The sequence below is a fragment of the Stegastes partitus genome, unplaced genomic scaffold (assembly GCF_000690725.1).
Source record: "Stegastes partitus isolate 25-593 unplaced genomic scaffold, Stegastes_partitus-1.0.2 Scaffold295, whole genome shotgun sequence".
Lineage (NCBI taxonomy): Eukaryota > Metazoa > Chordata > Actinopteri > Pomacentridae > Stegastes > Stegastes partitus.
In genome coordinates, this window is record NW_007578026.1 from 420,127 (window position 1) to 440,674 (window position 20,548).

Here is a 20,548-nt window from a genome sequence, read left to right on the forward strand (position 1 = left end):
AAAGGGTTAGGGAAAGAGATTAGGTTATATATCTGCTGTCAGGGACTGAAGAGACCAAGTGGAGAACTTCACCTAAACAGAATGATGATCAAACAGACATGCTTTAACAGACATGCTTCATAATCTCATCCGGTATTGTCCCCTCTCTGCCTTGACTACAGGTTCAGCAGGAAATCTTAGACAGGGGCAGATTAAATGTGTGATGAAATGTCTGAGAAATATGTGAGAATGCGCAATATAAGGACGCTTGATTTTCTACCCACATGACAAACATAATCACTATTAGTAACACATATCCACATAAATATGATAATTCAAAATTTAAACACATTTATTGGGTTCATATTGGAAATCATAACCATCTGATGGCATAGTTTTATGGATAATTACCGCCATAGAGATAATGCAGCATATGAAAGGAAAGCTTTGAGGCTTCTCCACTCACTGGGAGGAGAGTGCGTAGGTTTACTTGTGCGCCTGAGCTGTACCCAAAAGGCAAATGTGTGGAAAGTTTGGTGACAAGCATCCAGGCGTGTGGTTAACAAGATTGCATCTGGTGAGCAAAAAAAAAAAAGTGTAGGATATAGCTTAACTACGTATTTAAAGGGCAAATTATTTTCACATTAAGTTCAATGCCATCGGTAATCCTTCCAAATATAGACAGAACTATTTCGTTTTCAGTCGGAAAAATAATTATTCAAATACCCTATAGTGCAAATCCCCTTAATTTAGTGCATGACACAGTTTTTTGATTTCCCACCACAGAACAAAACGCAGAAGAATCCAGTAAACATTAAAAATCTGTTGTCTTATTTTGGTAATCTGGCTGCTTAACTGACAAGTAAATAATCAATACAAATAGTTCTGAAGTGTCTGAAAATAGACAGGCGATTTAAACTGTAACTAACAGCCATGCATTTTCCAGCTGCAGTGCAGTGTTGAGGAAATGACACCAGCTTTGATGGGCTGTATAGCTTTTGAGATGAGCCTCTTTATGCCGCTTGCAGTTCCATTATGGCTTTGTTCGAAAGCTTGTTTACCTGCTGATAACATACACTGGTGGATTCAGGAGCACCGATCCAAAATCTGCTGCCAAAGTCACTCAAGTCTCATTGTACTGCAGGAGGGGAAGAATGAAATGTTTATGCGGAGGGGAATGCAAATGCTAAATGTGAAATCAAACTATGGGACCAATAAGGGATCAGAATAACTTTGCCAGGTTTTATTTTTAGCCCGGTTGCAATGCTAGCTTTGTGGAACACTCTTCACTTTAGCCTCTGTGCATCTGTGTGCTTAGGTTTTACCCAGTGGAAAAATGCTGTTCCAATTTAACAAAAAAATGGCAAAACTGTGGGTTATTATTTGCTTTTTTTTTTTTTTTTCCCAGACATGCTGGAGGAAACATAATCTTCCATCTTGCAGCACGACTTTGATTAAACCGAAATGTCCTCCCTGACTGGAGACAACCTGAATATGGTGCTGTTTGTCTGTGATAATGCGCAATATCAAATAAGCAGCAGATCAAAAACTGTTCATCAAATCTCATCGTTGTACATCACTTGAATATTTTTGGATTTCACTGTTAGAAAAGCTATGGTCTCAGGTCAAAGGAAGAGCCCCTTGGTTTGCATATTAAAGAGGATTTGCTAGACCTCTGTTAGCCATGCATCCCCATGCAGGCAGGTCTCCAGGGGGCCAGCAGGGCCCCACAGACGGGCAACTAGGGGGCCAGGTGACCCTGTCTCTGAGGTTAGCAGGAAACACTAAAGAGGGATGGGCAGGGAGCTGAGGAGCCACTGAGTGCGAGTGTGCAAGGCTGGTGATGGCAGCTGTCAATGGTTTGGAAGGAGAAGCAGACAGATTGTGCGTTCTGTTGGTGCAGCCAGTTCGCCACCTGGCAGGCTTTTCCTTGTTAGAACTTCTTGCTGTTTCTGTTCTCATCAGAGAAATGTTTTTCCTCTTATCCTCTATGTTCAGGGGAAGTTAAATTTGTCAGAATGTTTAAAGATGTTTAATGAAGTGCAATTGTTTAAAGTGTGCTCTGTGCATTGCTCACAATGGCTGCTGCTGCTGCTGCTGCTGCTGCTGCTGGCGTTTTTTTGATCGAACACAGTCGAACAGCGATCGTCATTAATGCAAACCTGGCTCCGTATAATGAACTCCATCATTAAAATAAATTAAATTTACCGCATACAAAAATAGAGAATGCGGAAGGTATGCCTTCTTAGTGCTGACCTTATGCTGCATTATTTACCTCTTCTTTAAGGATAGGGCTGCGATTTAAGGAGTGGGATTTGCTTATAAAAAATAATCTGTAACTTTCAAATCCCATCACAGCCATAAATACTGCTCCATGTTGTTCAGTTGTTGAACGGAAACCATGAACAGCTTAAAAGTACATTTTAAAATCAAATTTGGCAGTCAGTCCTTGTTCCAACAGGATTAAAAAAAGTCTTTCATTTGATATAAATATATGCAAAGAGAGTGGTGTGGTGATCTGGGTGCCAGAGGTGGCGCTTTACTCTGGATATTCTGGCTTGGGCCTGTAAGGGACATAAATTAACATGAATTAACACATGCATGCAATAAGAAAATAATTAATTCAAGTTATCAGTCACCTCTTCCATTCCAGGAATCTGATTGACAAGATAAAGTAATGTGCAAACTGCTTTTCAAAGCTAACAGCCTGGAGCACCCCTCCTATTAGTTAGTCATTCCCTCAGTATCACACCCGGAATCTGTCATTTCACAATTTTCTCCTATAATGCATATGTGCCGCTCTCACCACTCCACTACAGCAACTGCCATCTAACAAGTTGACACAGAGAATGATACAATTCACGTCCAGTATTCAGTTCCATATACAGCAAGCATCTGAGGCAGACGGGTCAAGAATATGGTACATTCTGTTCTCTCTCAAAATTGCTTTTCCAGGACTCTGGAGGAGCTCGATGAAGCTCCCATGATATCCTTTAAACACCTAACAGGAGTTGTTGAGGATTTAAAACTCTCCCCAGGTGTAAAAATAGTTGGTAGTAATGCAATTATGCAATATTTGCTTCCTGAAGGTTCATGCCTGTCTAATTTTTATTTATCTCACTGTGATTCTTGATAGTGGCTTCATGTAGCCGTCAGCAGCAGGTAACGCAGACCCACACAGCACCTGAAACACACAATCAACCTACAATAGTCACACACCAAAACAGAAAAAAAGAAAGCCTGATTATTTTATTATGACATGTTACGAATGTGGCATTTTAGAAATAATAATTTTGAGCTAGTGTTTCCAAATTAACTTTATCTTGTAAATTATTACAAACCAATTATTACAAAAGCACAGTTTTGCCAAATTCCCAGGCTTCACAGAGCGACCACAAACCAGCAGGCTGCATTACTGGAGTTAATTTTTTCATTATTATTTTTTTAATTGACAGGAATATTCTAAAAAGAAAAAAAAAAAGGTTTTATAAAAAAATCAACTTTTACTAAATAGTTCAAGGATCTGGACGTTAGCATGTTGTTAGCCATGTTTGTTGTTGGTTAGCGTAGCCTGTTAGCACAGCGGCATAGCAAAAAAAACTAAAGTATTTTTAATAGTAAAGATAATATTTGTTCAAAGCGTAAATATGTTGTCATGTAAGCCGCCAAATTTGAAAATCAGTCGTTTTTTAACCAACTTTTGACGATACATGAGTTAATGAAGCATCTCAGTCTGCTAACATCGTCTGCTACGTTAGCTAGTTTAGCTCGGAGCTAGCGGCCTAGCTGTTTGGTTTTAGCTATGATACAAAAAAAGTTTGTTTTTTTTGTTTGTTTTTGGCCTTGTTCCTTTTTGTCATGTCTTTTATCCATCTGGCATGGTTTAGTTACAGCCATTCTTGTGTTGACAAAGGTAAGTTTAAGTAAACTATCTACGTTAGCTAGTTTAGCTCGGAGCTAGCGGCCTAGCTGTTGGTTAGCTATGATACAAAAAAATAGTTTATTTTGTTTGTTTTTGTTCCTTTTTGTCATGTTTTTTTTTATCCATCTGGCATGGTTTAGTTACAGCTAGTCTTGTGTTGACAAAGGTAAGTTTAAGTAAACTATCTGTGTTAGCTAGTTAGCAAAACAGTGTAAGCTAATTAGCAGCTAGCCCCAACTGACTAGCACAGTATTAAAATTACATAAGCTATATTAGCACAACTATTATCCTGTTTAATATGTAGTTTCTGTGTCTTTTCTGTGGTAACAAGAATAATTCTGTTTTTTGGTCAAAATGTTTATTCAGTAAGTGACTAATTGAAATTGAAATAACATTGTTAGCCTTGTGCTGTGCTTTATTATTAATATACAGCTGCTTAAACAGTAGACTCTTGCTATGAAATTAGTTTTGTGGAAATATTGCTTTGTTAAAATTGTCAATGTGTCTGTGAAGCATGACCAAGGGGACTGAGGTAGAGCAGGCTGTAAACCAAAAAGGCACACTTGTCCAATTTAAGGATAAAAGAGAGAGCGAGGGGAAAAAAAAGAAAAAGCTCCAGAGGATGATAATGTGCACAAAAGTTGTTCTGTTGCCTGTGAGAGTGGTGTCAGCCGGTCCCGGTCCCTGCGGCCCTCACCGTGCACTGTGCAGGCCTGACGGGAAACTGACTGCAGCTCAGGACATGGCCTCGTTTGTTCACGGTCCCCCCTCTCTGAAAAGAGTTATGCTGTCTGTTTTGAATGGACAGCGTTTTTCTTTGTGTGCCCGATCAAAACAGAGGGCAAAGTTAGTCAGCAAGTTGCATAGCTTCTGCATTCTGATTCTTCAAGCCTCTTTTGTATGAAGTTTAGCACAATGTTTTACATTGTGTTTGACCTGAATGGCATGCTGGAGGTAGGAACATTTCTCCTAACTACAAAATAGAAAGGGGTAGAAAGTACATTTTTTTTGTAATCAGATATTCCTCATTCATGTCTGCGTGCTAGAACGGAATAAGTGAAACGATCGTATGGGGTTAAAAAACCTCGGCTTTAATACAGGAAATGACAGGGTGCCGTGTTGCTGAAATATTTATATGCTTTTATCTGATCTATTTCCTAACCACAAGGTATTTGCCTGTGAATCCCTGGCACTTTTGATATTACCTGAAGGCAAATGGTATATAGATTTATACAAGTTATTTACAACAACAGCCAAGCCATTCCTCTGGAAACTAGGCTGCAGATCAAAGGATTGTTTTGATCTCTACTTAGCATATTTGTTTAACCTAGCCAGTGATTCTGAAAAGTGCACAAGCTTTTCGGTGATATGCAGAGCACCCTTTATCCGTCTTTTTCTTCTGTTAGCTCTGGATTTAAGTACTTTCTGTATTTAGGAGACAACTGGATTTGCCAGCTTTTGAAATTTAGTTGCCCACTGCTAGCAGTCTTGGCACTCAGAAATAGATAACTAGGTATGTTCCACTGCTAATCCTGATCGGCCTTGTAACAGTATTTGCGGACGGTACAGCACTCAATTAGGGCATAATGTGCTATTTTTATTTCCTTTAAGTTGGATTAAATGTGAAAACATGTTTGTGTTTTTTTTTCTTTTTCCGTTTCCATCTACTGTTTACTGTGTGGGTACTTTGCAAAGTATTGTTTTATACTGTTTCAATCAGTGGCACTCTCTCCACACAGGATTGCAAAATGTCAGGAGAAAAACAATGTCCAAGCGCTCTCTAAAAAAGATGCCAGGGCAATCAGGAAATTTTCTGGAATGCTTAAGAGAATGCATATGCACACAATGCCCTAATTCTCTCTTACTTTGGGTTTGGGAAAGATGAGCCCAGGTTTATTGAGAGCCAAAAAAGGGGGCAGATGGCTCACAAGAGGGATAAACCTGGGAAGTCATGCTGTAAATGTGTTTTACAGAAAACAATGAAAGGAGCGGACAAAGCGATTGTGGCAAAGTCCTTTGGAAAATGGAAAAGCAGCTCTCTAAGGTCCAGGACCATGGAGAAGCCGGATGAGCCGTCCGAGGAGAGTAAGGAGGAGAGCCTGTCCAACTGCACCTGTGAAGCCCCCCAACTCGGCAAGAAACCAGTTGGTAAAAGTACCTGATTTTCTTATTTCAAGTCCATTCATACTACCGTGCCTCTCAGCTTTTTATTTTTTTTATTTTTTTTTCTTGTGGCAATTTTAATTATTACTGTGGTGACTTGTTTTTTTTTTGTGTGTGTGTATGTGTGTGTGTGTGTGTGTGTGTTTTTTTTTTCATTTGACTCTCTGGCCTGCCATATCCGGTGAACAAACAAACCACATTGTTGGGCAGGAGAATTCCTTTTGAGGGAAAGTGTGTCTCCGATGATACAGTGTTGCCAGAAAAAGACAAAGCAAAAAATAGCAAACACAAAAACAGTCACAGGTGCATGGGAAAAAGAGAGAAGCGAGTGAATGGTCACTGCGGTCCCCAGGAGGTCTTTCAGTGTTAGCCAGTGCGGTGGGTGGACTTCTGACAAGGACGTTGGTTTGCAGCCAGGTGGAGTGTGTAACTGAGAATGCTCCTGTTTATTCTTTTCACATGCTAATGCGGCTCCTATGTGACTTTAATGCGGCAAAACTTTTTCTCGGAGTTAACATTTTTGCCGTTTCAATACCTGCTCTTGTATCACAGTGGCGGACCGATTCAAAGGCGCCGCGCTCTTTTATAGGAGTTTGGGAGCGTGCCAGGGATAGAGATACATTAACTATGCCGTACATAAAGAGAAGGAAAAAACAAATACACTGGTTGAATATTTGCAAACAGGTACACGTGTTCAACTCTTAAATTAGACGATGCTCCTATTTGTGCTTTAATTATTTTAATTTAAAACATTGATGAGGAGGCGCTTCGGCCTCTGTAAGGAAATTAATACTCAGTTTACTCCTTCTGATAATTTAATATTTTGGATTACAGTATCTTACAGAGTCGTATCATCACAAATAAACTGGAACGAGGCTTTCAACGTACACGAGGAGCCCAAGTTCTGAGCAAATGCACCCCTATGTGGACAAAATAAGAACAGTGGGGTATGAAGCACAGAGCACATGCAGCCTGTGCTGGGCGTCCGTCTCTCCCTCTCTAACTACGCTATCTTACTTGTCAGTATAATGTGGTATCAAAATTGCAGTAAACACACTCGAAAATATATCTTAGGCTTTCGAGTAAGGCTTTTTGAGCCAGCCTAGTGTCTAATTCAAGAACAGACACACAAAAAAAGCAATATGGCCTCACACTATGGGTCTTTCCATACCTTGTAGTGTACAATCTGTAAATAGCTTCAAAGGCATTGCATCTGCCATCTGCACTTCTAGGAACTCTTCTGCATAACCATTAAAACAAGCTGTCTCAGAGGACATCATTCGTATTTCAGCCTCAACCCTGAATTACTGTGTGTTCATTATAATTATAAGGGAGGAGTGTTGCCAGGCTAGCCTGCAGAATGCCAGGTGCACACTTCCATAATCTACCATTTTAAACAACTCAGAGCATTAACAACAGTATCTACATGCTATTCAGCCATTAGTTCTCTCTGGCTTTCATGCTCAAACTCACATCAGTCATCTGAGCATTTTGTATGCCGCAACAGACGTACAGGAAGAAAGTGCAGTACTTTGTAGTGTTCCATTTTCCTAAGCCTGCTTAGGTTATGTGACTGAGCCATGCCGCTGTGTGAAATTTTATCCCGATACTGGCACTGTATCCTTGTGAGGGAGTCTTGTAAAATAGGTTTACTTAGCGCCTTTGCTGGCATTTTCCGAAGATAGCAAATGCACATACACTGTCCGTGATCGGATTAACTGTTCAACAAAATGATGTAACTCTTTGTCTTTCTTGTGTGGCATAGGTTTCTCTGCTTAAGTTCAGTGGTCATCGAAAAGAGAATGGAATCACTTGAAATCCAGTCACAGCATTATAATCCATATATATTATAAATATAATAGATGACAGCCTTGCTTAATCTTTCTTTGTCACACAAATGTGATATGTGACTGCCCACAGTGAATCATTCACTCGCAAAAAAAAAAAGAAAAAAAGAAAAAATCACCAGATTTTTTTCAGATACTGCCTCAAACTGCACAACAACAATCCCTAATTAACACAAATTCTAATTTGTAAGGCATTTAATTTTGAACTTTGCCTGGTGTTCCTCTGTCGTGTTGAGGCACAGGATTTAAATTGCATGTGATAAGTGTGAAAGATTTTTTTTAAGCATCCAATACAGTATAAAGTACGCTATGCCAAGTACATAGAGAACATGAATTTGCACCTGAGGACATATAGCTATGCATCCAGAGTCACAAGGTGTGTCAAGACAAAATGTTAATTACACAATTTATGACAGGAATCAGTTGAAATATCTCCATGGATCTCGCTTATTTACATTTTAATTACTACTATTACTTATTCTTATTTTTTGGATGTGACCATAGCAAGCCCAATTCCTCCCCTACACTAGAAAGAAGCAAAATGACTGTTTTCCACTGGAGGTTTAGATGCTTGTTTATCACTTTTAAATACCATCATCTTTGCTGAAATCCCCTCTCAAAAGAACCTTTCACTTGCTGGAATAAATTCAAATTAAAATTTAAATCCCTCTTTGCATTTCTTCAGCCTTTTTTAAAATAGCTGCCTCCTTTTAGAAAGCTGTTTATGTAGTGATCTGTTCATAATCCAGTTTGTTTCTCAACAGCGAAAAACACAGAAATCGTATTATCACTATCTTGGAGAGATGATGCGAGAAATCAGGAAGTATAAATGTCTGGATCTGGGGAAGTTTTCAAAGTTGTAAAGCTGAAGAATATGGCAAAAGCCTTTCACTAAAGTAACACTGCGATTTGACTTGCAAATACACAGAAAGTACATTGTGCCGCAATATCTCAGGCGCATTTCACCAACCTTTAGCAGAGCCAACGTAAAGACGGACAATATGTGTTCATTCAGCAAACGCACAACATTATGGCGCGTTTCAGACGACATGTGGAGAGTCTTCCTCGTACGCCGAAGATAAATGGCTCATCAGAAACGTTGATGTGCGTGTGTGACATGCAGCCATTGAAGTGAGAGCCGGAAGATTAACCCCTTGGCACCGTCGCCGACAAGTCACGGAGATCCCTGTAAACAAACGCTTCTAATCTTAGGAGGTTCTCACCTTCCACTATGGCGAGGGAAACAATATCTAATCAGAAATGTAACAAATATAAACAGAAACAGCAACGGCTTCCTGATAACAATCCATTTCACATGTAAAATGACACAGAAGAGGCCATAAGGAAATTTAATTTGCTCAAGCTAGATTGGATTTATTGTTTGGAAACAAATTATAATTGTGTCTCCAGAAAGTTAAGCAAGATCTAAACAAAAGGAAATCAATGACCCACCCCCATTAATCACTCAACGCCGGCTACTTGTGCCGGAGAAACTTACTTCATAATCAATTTCTTTGTTTTGCTCAAAGGGCATTTGCATTTTAGTTCATGTCAGCAAGCTTCCTGTATCTGGCGCAATCAAAAATTGCAAGCCATCCACATTAATGGAGTTTTTTCTCCTATTTATTCAAGTGCATATCTCTGAATACTCAAGATGATTTTAGCTTATTATGCATACGGCCCTACAAATATTTCGTCGAGTGCTAAACTTAACTTTTCCGATGCCTCTCGTGCTCCCAGTCAGAAACGTTTGTTCTGCACCGTCTCATTTCTGTTAGTTTTTAATGGCTGCCAGTCACTAGCCAATATCTAATTCTTAGGATCTTCCCCCCCACCCCCCCCAGGACTTCTGAGACCAGACAGAAATGCCTCCTGTTAGTTGTGTCTAGACATACTATTACGGCCACCAAGGTCATTATCAAAGCACGCATTATACACACCTGTTACCATTGTTTAGATGCTCGTTTTTGGCTCCACATCCAAGCGCCTATCTGGCCATTTATAGGCGTGTCTGCTTCATTGTGTGCCTGCTTGAGTAGAAAAGATAGGCAGGGACCCCCAGAGACACCCGGATCAGGACCTAACCTCTCAATGACACGACAAAGTGAATCCGCGGCCTGTGAAAAGGCGGACATCGACTGACCGGCCAAGCATTGATTTGTTAAATGTAAGGAATCAGATGCTCTCAGCTGAAGGCAGCAGATAGAAGGGACCAGTTGTGACCATTACCACAGATTCTAGCCACTTTAACTAGATTCTGACCTGCATAAATAAACATAAATATGACATTTAGGCAAATTTAACCAACATTTATTCTGTATTTACATGGTTTTAGAAACTACCAACGAACATTTCTTATGCATGCGACTGTTGTTGTGATTTTAAAGTTGGATTTCTGGTCCCGTCTTGTCAAACTTGGGTTCAATCAGGAAATGAAAATGAGAACTAATCACCACTAACAGATTAATTGAAACCAGTACGTTTGTTTAGATCTGCTGTTTTGTTGGTAAATATGAAATTCTATTCAATTCATGTGGTTTTTATAATTACCGCTAAACTTGAACTGTTGTCACGTCTTGTAAAACTGGATCTGATGCTTTCATTTGATGGTCGTGAATGTAGAAAACAAGCAGTGATGCCTTGTGTTGTACCAGAACTAGTAGTAGTGGTAGAATAGAATCTATCTTTGCTGGAATTGTGGTTGTGGTCATGTGTACACAGTAGTATCAGTAGTATTAGTAGTAGTATCAGTAGTATTAGTATAGCAGTAGTACCAGTAGTAGTATGGCAGTGTCTGGTGCTTTTGGTTTAGTTCTGATTTTCACACCTCTAAAGTCAACATTTGATCACCTGTGACATCTTTCAAAACTCCATCTTTGGTCATTTAGCCGTTCCATTAGTTCGTTAGTATATTATAATAACCCACGAGAGGAGGAGGGTTTAGTTTGGACAACAAATTCAAATAGCCCTGCTTCCAAAGACATCAGTTCGAGGCAGAGATAGAAAGCAACCTATATTTGTCCATAAAACATTTCAAATGTTATTGAAGTGTCTTCAAAGGACACTGAATAAACATATTGTAAGGTTGCCCACGGTCACACACAAATCGCCCCAAAGGGGATTGCTGGGAAGTAATCTAATCATTTCTTTTAACTGAGACACAGTGACATGCAGTGTAGATAATGATCCCCATGAAAAATGTACTGTATTTTCAAAAGAATATTCCCTGTCTGTTGACATTAACATAAAGATAGTTCTACATCCTGGAGCCATATCAACAACATGTACTTATGTTTGGTTCCTCAAATTTGCATATGCAAATATTTAAAAAAAATAAATAAAAAAAATTTAATTTAGTCCTTTTATGTGACTTTGTGTGATGAACAAGCGGCATCAAGTGGTTGCACAATGAGGGTTCAGTACCACCAAGAAGAAGCATTTGTGTCATTTCAGTGCAAGCTTACAGCATTATAGCCGAAATTAACCACAGTTTAATATAGATTTTTACACGTCGATCACATTCAATGGCACAGTGAACACGCATTGTTGTTTGGCTGTACGGGCTGCCATGTGAAATTAGTCTTGTTGCTTTGTTGAAATTGCAGGGTGGGGTGTTGAGTGAGGGGGTTTGCTGAAGTTCTGCCGCTGACATTTTGATCCTGCAGTGCATTAGAAGAATTCAGTTAAACATATTTGTGTAGGTTTCACAGGAGGAAGGTATAGTGCTCAAAACAACAGGGTGCTGTGACACTTCACTTTGCTTACATAATTTGCAGCAGAATGCAAAAAGCTTTTAGACACAGATGTGACCCATTGTAATACCTTTCTAAATGCAATCAAACACTTTCTACAAATATGAGCAGGACTTTTTAAATGTGAACCCTTGTTTGACATGTAATTTTGTCCAACCCACTCCTCTTTCATTTCTCCATCAGCTCTCTCCAGTTATGCCCACATTTTCAGTTGATGAAATAGCTTGACAAAACACTAGTTTATGTTGTATGTCGGCTCTGAATGAGTTCTTTTTTTTTTTTTTTTTTTTTTTTACAGATTTGAACAGATGTTAGGGCCAAAAGAAAATGTTCCATTTCGTCCTGGTTCTGTTGCGTTGTCTTCAACATGTTCCTCTCGCACAATTTGTCACAAGACTGCTTAACATGAGTTGATTCTTTTTGTGTTGTTTTATTTTTTTTTTCTTCAAACAATGCCGACGTCTAGTCCAGGACATGAAATAATCATCCCTGGAACACGCTTGTTGTGCCCCCACAGCGAGATTGTCTGCATCAGCAAACAAAGAACATGTTATTTGATAAGATGCTTAGATAGATGATTCTTTACTTTCATATGTCGGTGCGATTATCAGGCACAAATGGTGGAAAAAGGGGGTACAGCGGAGCATGTCTGCCTTCTTTGTATGTCTCTTTCACAGTGTACCATGAATTGGCTCTTGAAGACAGTTAGAAATTAGACTTTCAAATGAGGCATTAAACAAGGTGATGATCAACTGCCAAACCTTAAGTAATGATATTCTCCATCCTCAAGTCCCCAGCCTTGCATAACCAAATGCACAAATCACAGAAAAAAGAACTGAAAATTCATTATTATTACATATTGTGTTCACACGTCAGTCCCTGGGGACCGGGGGGGACATCACCGACAGATAAGCGTGTTTGGGTGGCCCCTACCATCAGCTGGGGAAGGGCTACGCTTGGATCTTGAGGGGGGCCCCCTCATGGGTATCACTTATTTTAAATCCTGAGCCACACCAACCCAACCCACCCCCCTCTCTCTCTCTCTCTTTTTGCCCCCCTCGCCCCAGGCTCCACCCAGAAGTGTGGTTGCCTTTGTCATTGTAATCTGGCCCTGTTTGCTAAACGCTTCCACTGTTTACTCTCTGCTATGGGGGCTTGTATGAACAGGAGTCAGCAGGACGCAGGGTGACATCACTTTGGCTGGGGGGGTGTTTGAAAAGCTGCATTTGTGATTTCTCGGGGCCCCCTTTCTTCTTTTATTCTTCCCTGTCTCTATCCAGGCCTGTCGAACGCATGAGCTAACTCAGGAGGCTAACATGGCCTACAGGGAGGAATTACTCCTAATTACTTGAATAACTGCTAGGCAGCAGCTTTCCATAGTCACCAAAAATAATTTCCAGGTCTCTGCCTTTTACTGATAGCCAGACTTCTCGTGACAGAAACCCTTAGACAAAGCCCTTCCATTCAAACGGTCCAGGAGAAATGAAGCAGACTGACAGGTACAAACATTAAAAAAAAAAAAAAAATACGGGGGGAAATCAAATTAACAGACAAGGATTTCATATCATCTATTTTTGTTGTTGCCGTAGCGATAAAGTCGCAGACATTGAAACTGGTCTGTTGAGCCATTGTTATCATCCCTGGCCATCTGCTGCTGAGGAGTGACATTCCCTCTCATTTGCATGATGAGTGATGTATGAGGAGCTTGGGAGGGCATATGCCCTGGTCTTACGACAAAGCAAGTGAAAGTTTTTTTTAAACACATAGAATGAGGATCGATATATGAATAAGGCTGGATGAGGGAGTTTAAAAAAAGGAATAAATCACCTGTGAGCGTGTGTGCATGCGTGCGTTTCGCCTGCATGTGGGTTGCATCCTCAGTGAGTGCACACAAATCTGTGGTGCCTGTGCATGTGTCTGTGTGAGTGTACGCGCGCATGAGTAGCGGCTAGTGCGCGCATCTGCCTTCTTGTGTGCCTGTTTGTGTGTTTTGCGGATGTGGGAGTAGAGCGAGGAGGGGGGTTGGTGGCTGTTGATGTGCAAATGTGCATCATGTTGAAGGGCTGTGAATGGGGAGGTGTGACGTAAAAAGGGACCCGAACGCAGGTGCTTATCTCGAGGCTGTCAAAGGCACAGTATGTCATATTCCTGGGGACTACCTTTCAAAGCCACAGCACCAGCTCAGCTATCAAGAGACTGGGAGAAAATCAAACTTTTTGGATCACAGCACTAGGTTGGTGTCAAAGTTCTTTTTATTTAATATACTGTCAGTTTGGTCAGCATTTATCATCACTGATCCGCCGTGTTGCATATGTGAACGACAAGCCTTTTAGCTCACGCTGTTAGATGCTGTTGTGTGAAATACAGAAAAGGAGCTGAAATGCATAAGTGTTAGAAACTTCCTCAGATTTACACCCAGATTTTACTCTGCTGCTAAACTTGTCTTGTGTGGATTTTAACGTGGCGATGTGCTGGAAGGAGAACGACGCTGGCGATTGTTTTTGAACTGTGTCCGGGCAGTGTTTAGGAAAATGTTGCACTGATGAGGAACATTGCTCGCCTGATACAAAAAATCAGTGTTCTTAAAATGTTTGCTGGAAAGCGAGCCCAGCTTCTGTCCAGGTTTCAGACAGTTTGAGAGGAGATTAAATGGCTCAAACTGCTTTTTGAGAGGCATGACCTATTTTTGATCGTCCAGATAGCATGAGATACTGTCTACCTAGATTAAATTCACAGCATTTGTGTGGAGTATAAGCTTGTCTTAGAATAACACATGTTCGTATTGTGTGTAGAGACAAAGCATTGTCAGGTTGCCTGTGGCTTTGACAGTGACAGCTGTACATACAAGACCACTGAGCCTAATGCACTTAAACATTGACTCTGTGTTCCAATAACATGTTTGAGCAGTCAGTCGAGTATTTTATTGCATCCTGTTCTGGCTTTCTGTCATTTATATGGTAAGTTTGAAAACTGTGCGCCGATGCCGAGCGTAGTTCGACAGCAAAAAAAATAAAATAATCTAGAAATCAGCGTTTGCGTTATAGTCCGAGGGCAAGACTTGTATTTGTACAAATTCAGCAGGGCCAAAGCAAAACATACAGTTCTGAATATCCATAATTATTTGCATTGTAACTGCGCTGAAGTTTTGAAAATTATATGCTAATGCCGAATGTAGAGGCATAGTAACACAGTCTACAAGTGAACTTTTGTGTTAGACGTGGGCAAGACTTAGCTTTGAACAAATTGTGTGGGGTCAAAGCACTCAACAGTCTCCAGAGCAACTATTGATTTAGGAGGATGGATGCTGGTTAGAAAAGTTCATCATTTACTAGTAACTTGCGGCGCACTAATGGCTCAGCCTCTACTTGTACGACCCATCTTTAAGTTGATCCCTGTTAAGCAAAAGCAGGATTTAAAAAAAAAAAAAAAAAAAAAACGAGAACGACTGGGTTAATGTGTGGTCCTCCTGATATTACCACAACTTTAAGGGCATTTCTGCTCTTTAATCTTTTTAGCTACAGAATATTAAAAAACACACAAAATATTCTGCGTGTGGTTATATAAATTAACAAGCTGTGTCTGCCATTACATCTATTAGCCTGTGCTGCTGAGAAGTTAAATCATTTCCAGCGATGTTACTCACTGCTAAAATACATCGAAATGCCAGGTGTCATTCTGCCTCCATTTAATCAGAACTCCATCAGCTGGTTGTTTTTTTTTTTTCCTCTCAGTCAGCTCGCGTCTCTTAATAATAAACAAGAGACACAAAAGACATTAGATAATGCAGCATTGTGGTAACACTCTCAATAATCCTTTAAAAATAAAAAAAAAGTTTGTCAAGTTAGACACGCAATATAAAGAAAAAGGCAGCAGCAGCAGCAGCAGCAGCAGCAGCAGCAGCGAGGTTACCAAGTTGCACCTGTACCACTTTGTTTTAATTATAAAAGCAGCAGCAGAGGCTATGGCAGGGCTGTGTGGTAAAGCAGTGATAAGTAAGAGGCATTATTCCTCTGTGCTCCACACCCTCCTCTTCAAAGCACAGGGATGATGTTAGTTGCTACACAACACATTAATGTAACCTCTGTTTGCCTCCAGGAACTGTCCATGGTACCTGCTGCCCAACAAAACTGGATCCACAAACTCATCCACCTACTCAATAACACACACTGTGACGGAAAAGCTTATTTTATTTACGTCTATTGTAATTTATTCGGCAAAAGGGATCGAACTAAAATTAAAGTTATTCGAGCTTTTAGATGTTTAAAAAAAAAATAAAAAAAAATTTCAATCGCTTGTTTTAATTGTAAGTCAATTGCCGTCGGGTGTTTACATTGTAAACGACGACACACACACACTCACACACACACACACACACACACACATGAGAAAAAGAAGCTCAGCATACATGTCAGTTTAATACACATTGTGCTACCTGTTTTTCCCCCCTACTCAAACTTCAGTTAGTTAATCCAGGAAAATGAATTATGTGGATTTAATTCAACAAGGTCTCAGAAATGATCCATCTGCTGTTGAGCAGCTGGTGAAAGGATAAATGTAATTAATTACTTAACTTTTGAACAGTATTTCAGAAAAAAATAAAACAACAAAAAAAACAACAACAACAGTGCTGTTTGTGTGTCCTACTGGGAAAAAAATAAAAATAATAAAAAAAAATGTAAAGCAACAGCATGAACAATACCCTTCAAATGTGTTTATTTCTCTGCCAGCAACGGTTTCCTTTAAATCCTAAATAATAATTACATGCAGTCTGTGATCATGTTTAAAATTGGTCTGTGTGAGTAGATGTAGGATTCACATGGTGTCAGGAATTAGTCACTTAAAATATTATTGGTGATGCTGCATACATTAAACTCCAGTCTATAATAAAATATATATATTATAATTAAGCGTATAGAATTCTACATAATCCTTATTAGATCAATTAGGCACACTTCTTATTCTTATTTTTTTTCTTGCTTGCTGTTTTAGAAGTGGACTCATCCAAACCATATGCTCTAAATCTAAGCATTTAATATCCACTGTAACGTTTTAAAAACCGTAATAAAACGTTGCGTCTCTGGTACCGTCCAGCTTGTTAGCACGATACGACGAAATGATCTAAAAATGTTAACAATGTGGACTCAGGTGGGATTTTTCTTAAAAGACAATAAAACAAAACCAAAAAAAAAAAAAAAAGCCTTTTAGTGAATACTTATATTTGCCTGACAGGGCAAGACTATGAAATGTTCCCAATTAATATTACATGGGATTTTTTTTCCGCCTTTCTTTTTTCTAAATATATTTCAGAATTTACCTTGATTGTAATGTACCTCATTGGCTGTGGTTTTGTTTGTTGGCCTAACTATAAAGGATCTGCTTATACCCTTGTGGGTTGGGAAGAATTAGGATTTATGAATTTATTTCCTCTGTTGTATTGTTTAAACAGCTTTGGTTTAGTTTTGATCCCTTCCTCTTGCCTTTGAGGCTGTTCCACGGTGTCAGCTGTTGACTGATAGTAAGAGAACTGCCTCACAGTGTGAATGAAAGAAAACTAGCGGTTGGTAAACACTGATAAGGGATAAATAGAAAGCGGTCAGGCAGAGATAGTTCTGTGGGAGCCCAGATTGTGTGCGGTCTGTTAAAATGAGATTCTGAGCCTGTCCTTTTTATTCTTCCTCCCCTCCCCTCCCCTCCCCTGTGCGGCGTTTGTCTGGAAAATCTCCAGTGACCCGGCTCGGCAGTCCCAGGCTGCAGTATTCTCTTTTTGTATTTGTTTTGTTTTCTAACAAGGGTCAAGTTGGCCAATAGACATGTCCCTGATGCTTATAGACAGCTGTCATGACTTCAAGTACTTACAATAGTTACATTTTACATGCATTCATGGTTCTGCACCAGCAAGCACAGCAGCAAGAGCTTTGCTAAAAACCTCAACGTGGTGGACACAGCTTTGGAGATGCTCAGCTCCTTTATTACCTATTGTCCTATAATTTATCTCTGCGGTCCTTTAAAGATATCTGTAAAAGCTGAGCAGAGTCACGCCTGAGCGTTGCTCCTTTTTAATATTATGTACATGTGCTCCAAGTCAGGGCTGCAAATATACAACACTGTGCTGTTTTAATTAGAGTCATATAATTATACGTTTGCACTCTTGTCACTGCACATCACTAAATATATAAATCTCATTTCTCAGTTAAAATTATTCCAAATGACTGTTGGATTTCATTCTTCTTCATAGGAGCAACCTGTTTTTATTTTTATTTTTTTCATTTATTTATTTTTTTTTCCAGTAGTCATTGATTTCTTTTTTTTTTTTTTCTGGGGTGAATCTATCTTTTATGTCATTAAAAAGACCTTCAGAGGTCTTACCTTGAGGATCACCATGTGGTGTATTTACACAGAAAATAATTCAGCCCATTGTAGCCCAGCAGCTAATGAGATTGGTTGTTAAGTGAATGACACAAAGGCTACAAAAAAAAAAAAAAAAAACCCACTGAGATGTATAACAGAGAAAAGCATGACAGCACGAGAAAGGCTCTTGTAAAGCACCCAGGCTCAGTTTGTATTGATTGCTGGATTGCTTAGATGCTCACTCACAAGTGAATAGATGTTGTTTCAACACCAACGTGCACATTTGGAACGCTGTGCAGATATATTTTACCTTTCCTCCGACTCCTTATTTTGATCTTTAGAATAGTAGCGCTGGAGCATCGGTCGTGATTGCTGCTATACAAAAAAATTTAAGTGCATTAGCTTATCGTGCTCCACTGTCAGGCTGGAAAGTGGGTTAAAGTCCATCGTGTATATAAAACCCTGGACTTAAGTCAAATTTACATTTTGTTAAAGATTACTCCTTTTATTGATGCATATAATCATATTCATGGACCATCTGCTGATTTGGCAAGCATGGATCAAACTCACAAAACAGCCTTGCTAACCTTTTAAGTACAAAATAGTCTGGCTTAACTCTGCTAGCCCAGAAGTGTGTGTGTGTGTGTGTGTGTGAGTGTGAGAGATTGTATGGATATTGGATAATACTTAATTTAGATCCTCCAGGCTGCTCATGCCATATTTTATTTTATCATGATCGCTTTGGTAGCAGACCAGGACTTGTGTTTGAACAACTGAGCAAATAATGTTTGTCTGACAATAAGCAAAGCAAAAATCTTGGTGTAAGGAATCTGATTAAACTCTTGACCACAGTGCACAGCTCTGAGTTTATATCTGTCACCATGGTTACGTGGATTTCACAGTGCAGCCTCGCACACTTCCACCTGGATGTGAATGGCTATGCGGGTCTCACCTCTTGACTGTAATAAAACACTGCTTCGGGCTTCTCTAGTTGTTCTGATAACTGATTTAGTCCTCAACTATCTCCCAGTGTGTGTTTCACAGAAATAGGAATTCACCACTGGGCATCCTTGCTGCATGAAATACTTATGTTCGACTCATTCCAAACAAAGCTTACGCAGATTGAGAATTCATATGCCAGAGGTAAATCCGAGTTAACACGGATTTATACTGGCATGAGTTAAAGGACTAGAGTTTGTAATCCAGGTGGCCAAGGGATTTTACCATACAGTGGCAAAAATCACTTAAAACTCCCCCAACATCCTGAGCCACTGAGCTCAGTAAGCAGACAGATTGTTCAGAATTGATGACAGCATAACTATATCAGAGCTGGACTCTGTGTGTCTTTGTGTGTGTGCGTGTGTGTGTGTGCATGTATGTGTGTCCGCATGTTTGCGTGTATGTACGTATGTCCGTGTTTGTGTGTGCGCATATGAGAACATGTTTGCTTCCTATATGCACTCAATTAGTACTAAAGGGGCTGTTTAGAATAAGACCTTGACAGATTGGCATTATTTCTCTTTACCAGGGTAGGGGAGGTGCACTGGGACTACTGCCTTCTATCTGCATAAATATCAGGAGCTTAAACGAACCTACAGCAGCCTCCGTTCCAGTGGCCACCGACTCACTAGTTAACTGATCAAAGTCGCTACAACATCCTAATAATTGATGTTTTAAAGGTCTTTGATCGCCACGAAAAACAATGGGTGGAAAACAAAGGTGCACCTCTATATGCGTGTGTGTGTGTGTGTGTGAACGTGCACACCCGTGTGCACATGTGCACATGTGTGAGGAGGACAGAGGAGCAGAGATAGAGTGGAGTTGTTTAATGACAGGAACAGCTGACTCATTTAGAGAGAGCAGTGAAAGGTAATTAACCCTGGGAAAACTACAGCTGCCATGCGAGCTGTTCACTTCAGCGCAATCTGATTAGGAATCACTGCTCGAGTCCCTGACTCCTTTCAGACACTGTGTGTTCGAGGTAAACTTTTCCCTTTGCCCCGGAGAGCCCCAGAGCACTGGAGACCTGCCTTTTGTGACGGGGGATTAGCTGGAACGGTTACTACGTTTCTCCAAATTGCAGACCACCTGGTAGCATTCATGCAACCTCCTCCATGAAAGGGGCTCCTTGGGCAGGAACAATGAACAGGATTACTCTGCTCATTGTTACACCAGGGCTGGAACTTCTTTCTCCCCAAACACCTGTCCCTAAATTAGACAGGTTTGAAAAACCATGTTCATGACAGAATTCAAAGATTCAAACTAACATGAGACTGGTTTGGCAGACTGGAGTCTTGCCAATGGTTGAATTGTCTGCCGCTCCATTTATTATGCTATTGATGGACAGTGGAGTGAAAGCAGATACAAATTTTATTTGTCTCAATATTTTGGTGTTCTTAATTGGATTGAAATTCACAAATAAAATAGCATATCATCTAGGCGCCTTTCATACGATAAGGGAACTAAAAGCACCAGAAATTTGGTCAAAAACAGAAATTGGCTCTTTGATGTCAGAAGAAACAATCTGGACTTGGTGC

At 40.0% G+C, this 20,548-nt stretch overlaps 1 protein-coding gene across 1 annotated transcript in view; it reads left to right on the forward strand.

Moving 5' to 3' along the window:
- Positions 1 to 4,801: 4,801 nt before the first annotated feature.
- The window catches only part of st18 (ST18 C2H2C-type zinc finger transcription factor), a 38,697-nt gene continuing 22,950 nt past the window's right edge, over positions 4,802 to 20,548 (forward strand). The window contains exons 1-2 of the mRNA XM_008283040.1: positions 4,802 to 4,855; positions 5,875 to 6,049. Coding sequence (XP_008281262.1) covers positions 4,802 to 4,855; positions 5,875 to 6,049 — 229 coding nt within the window. The remainder of the gene's footprint in view (positions 4,856 to 5,874; positions 6,050 to 20,548) is intronic.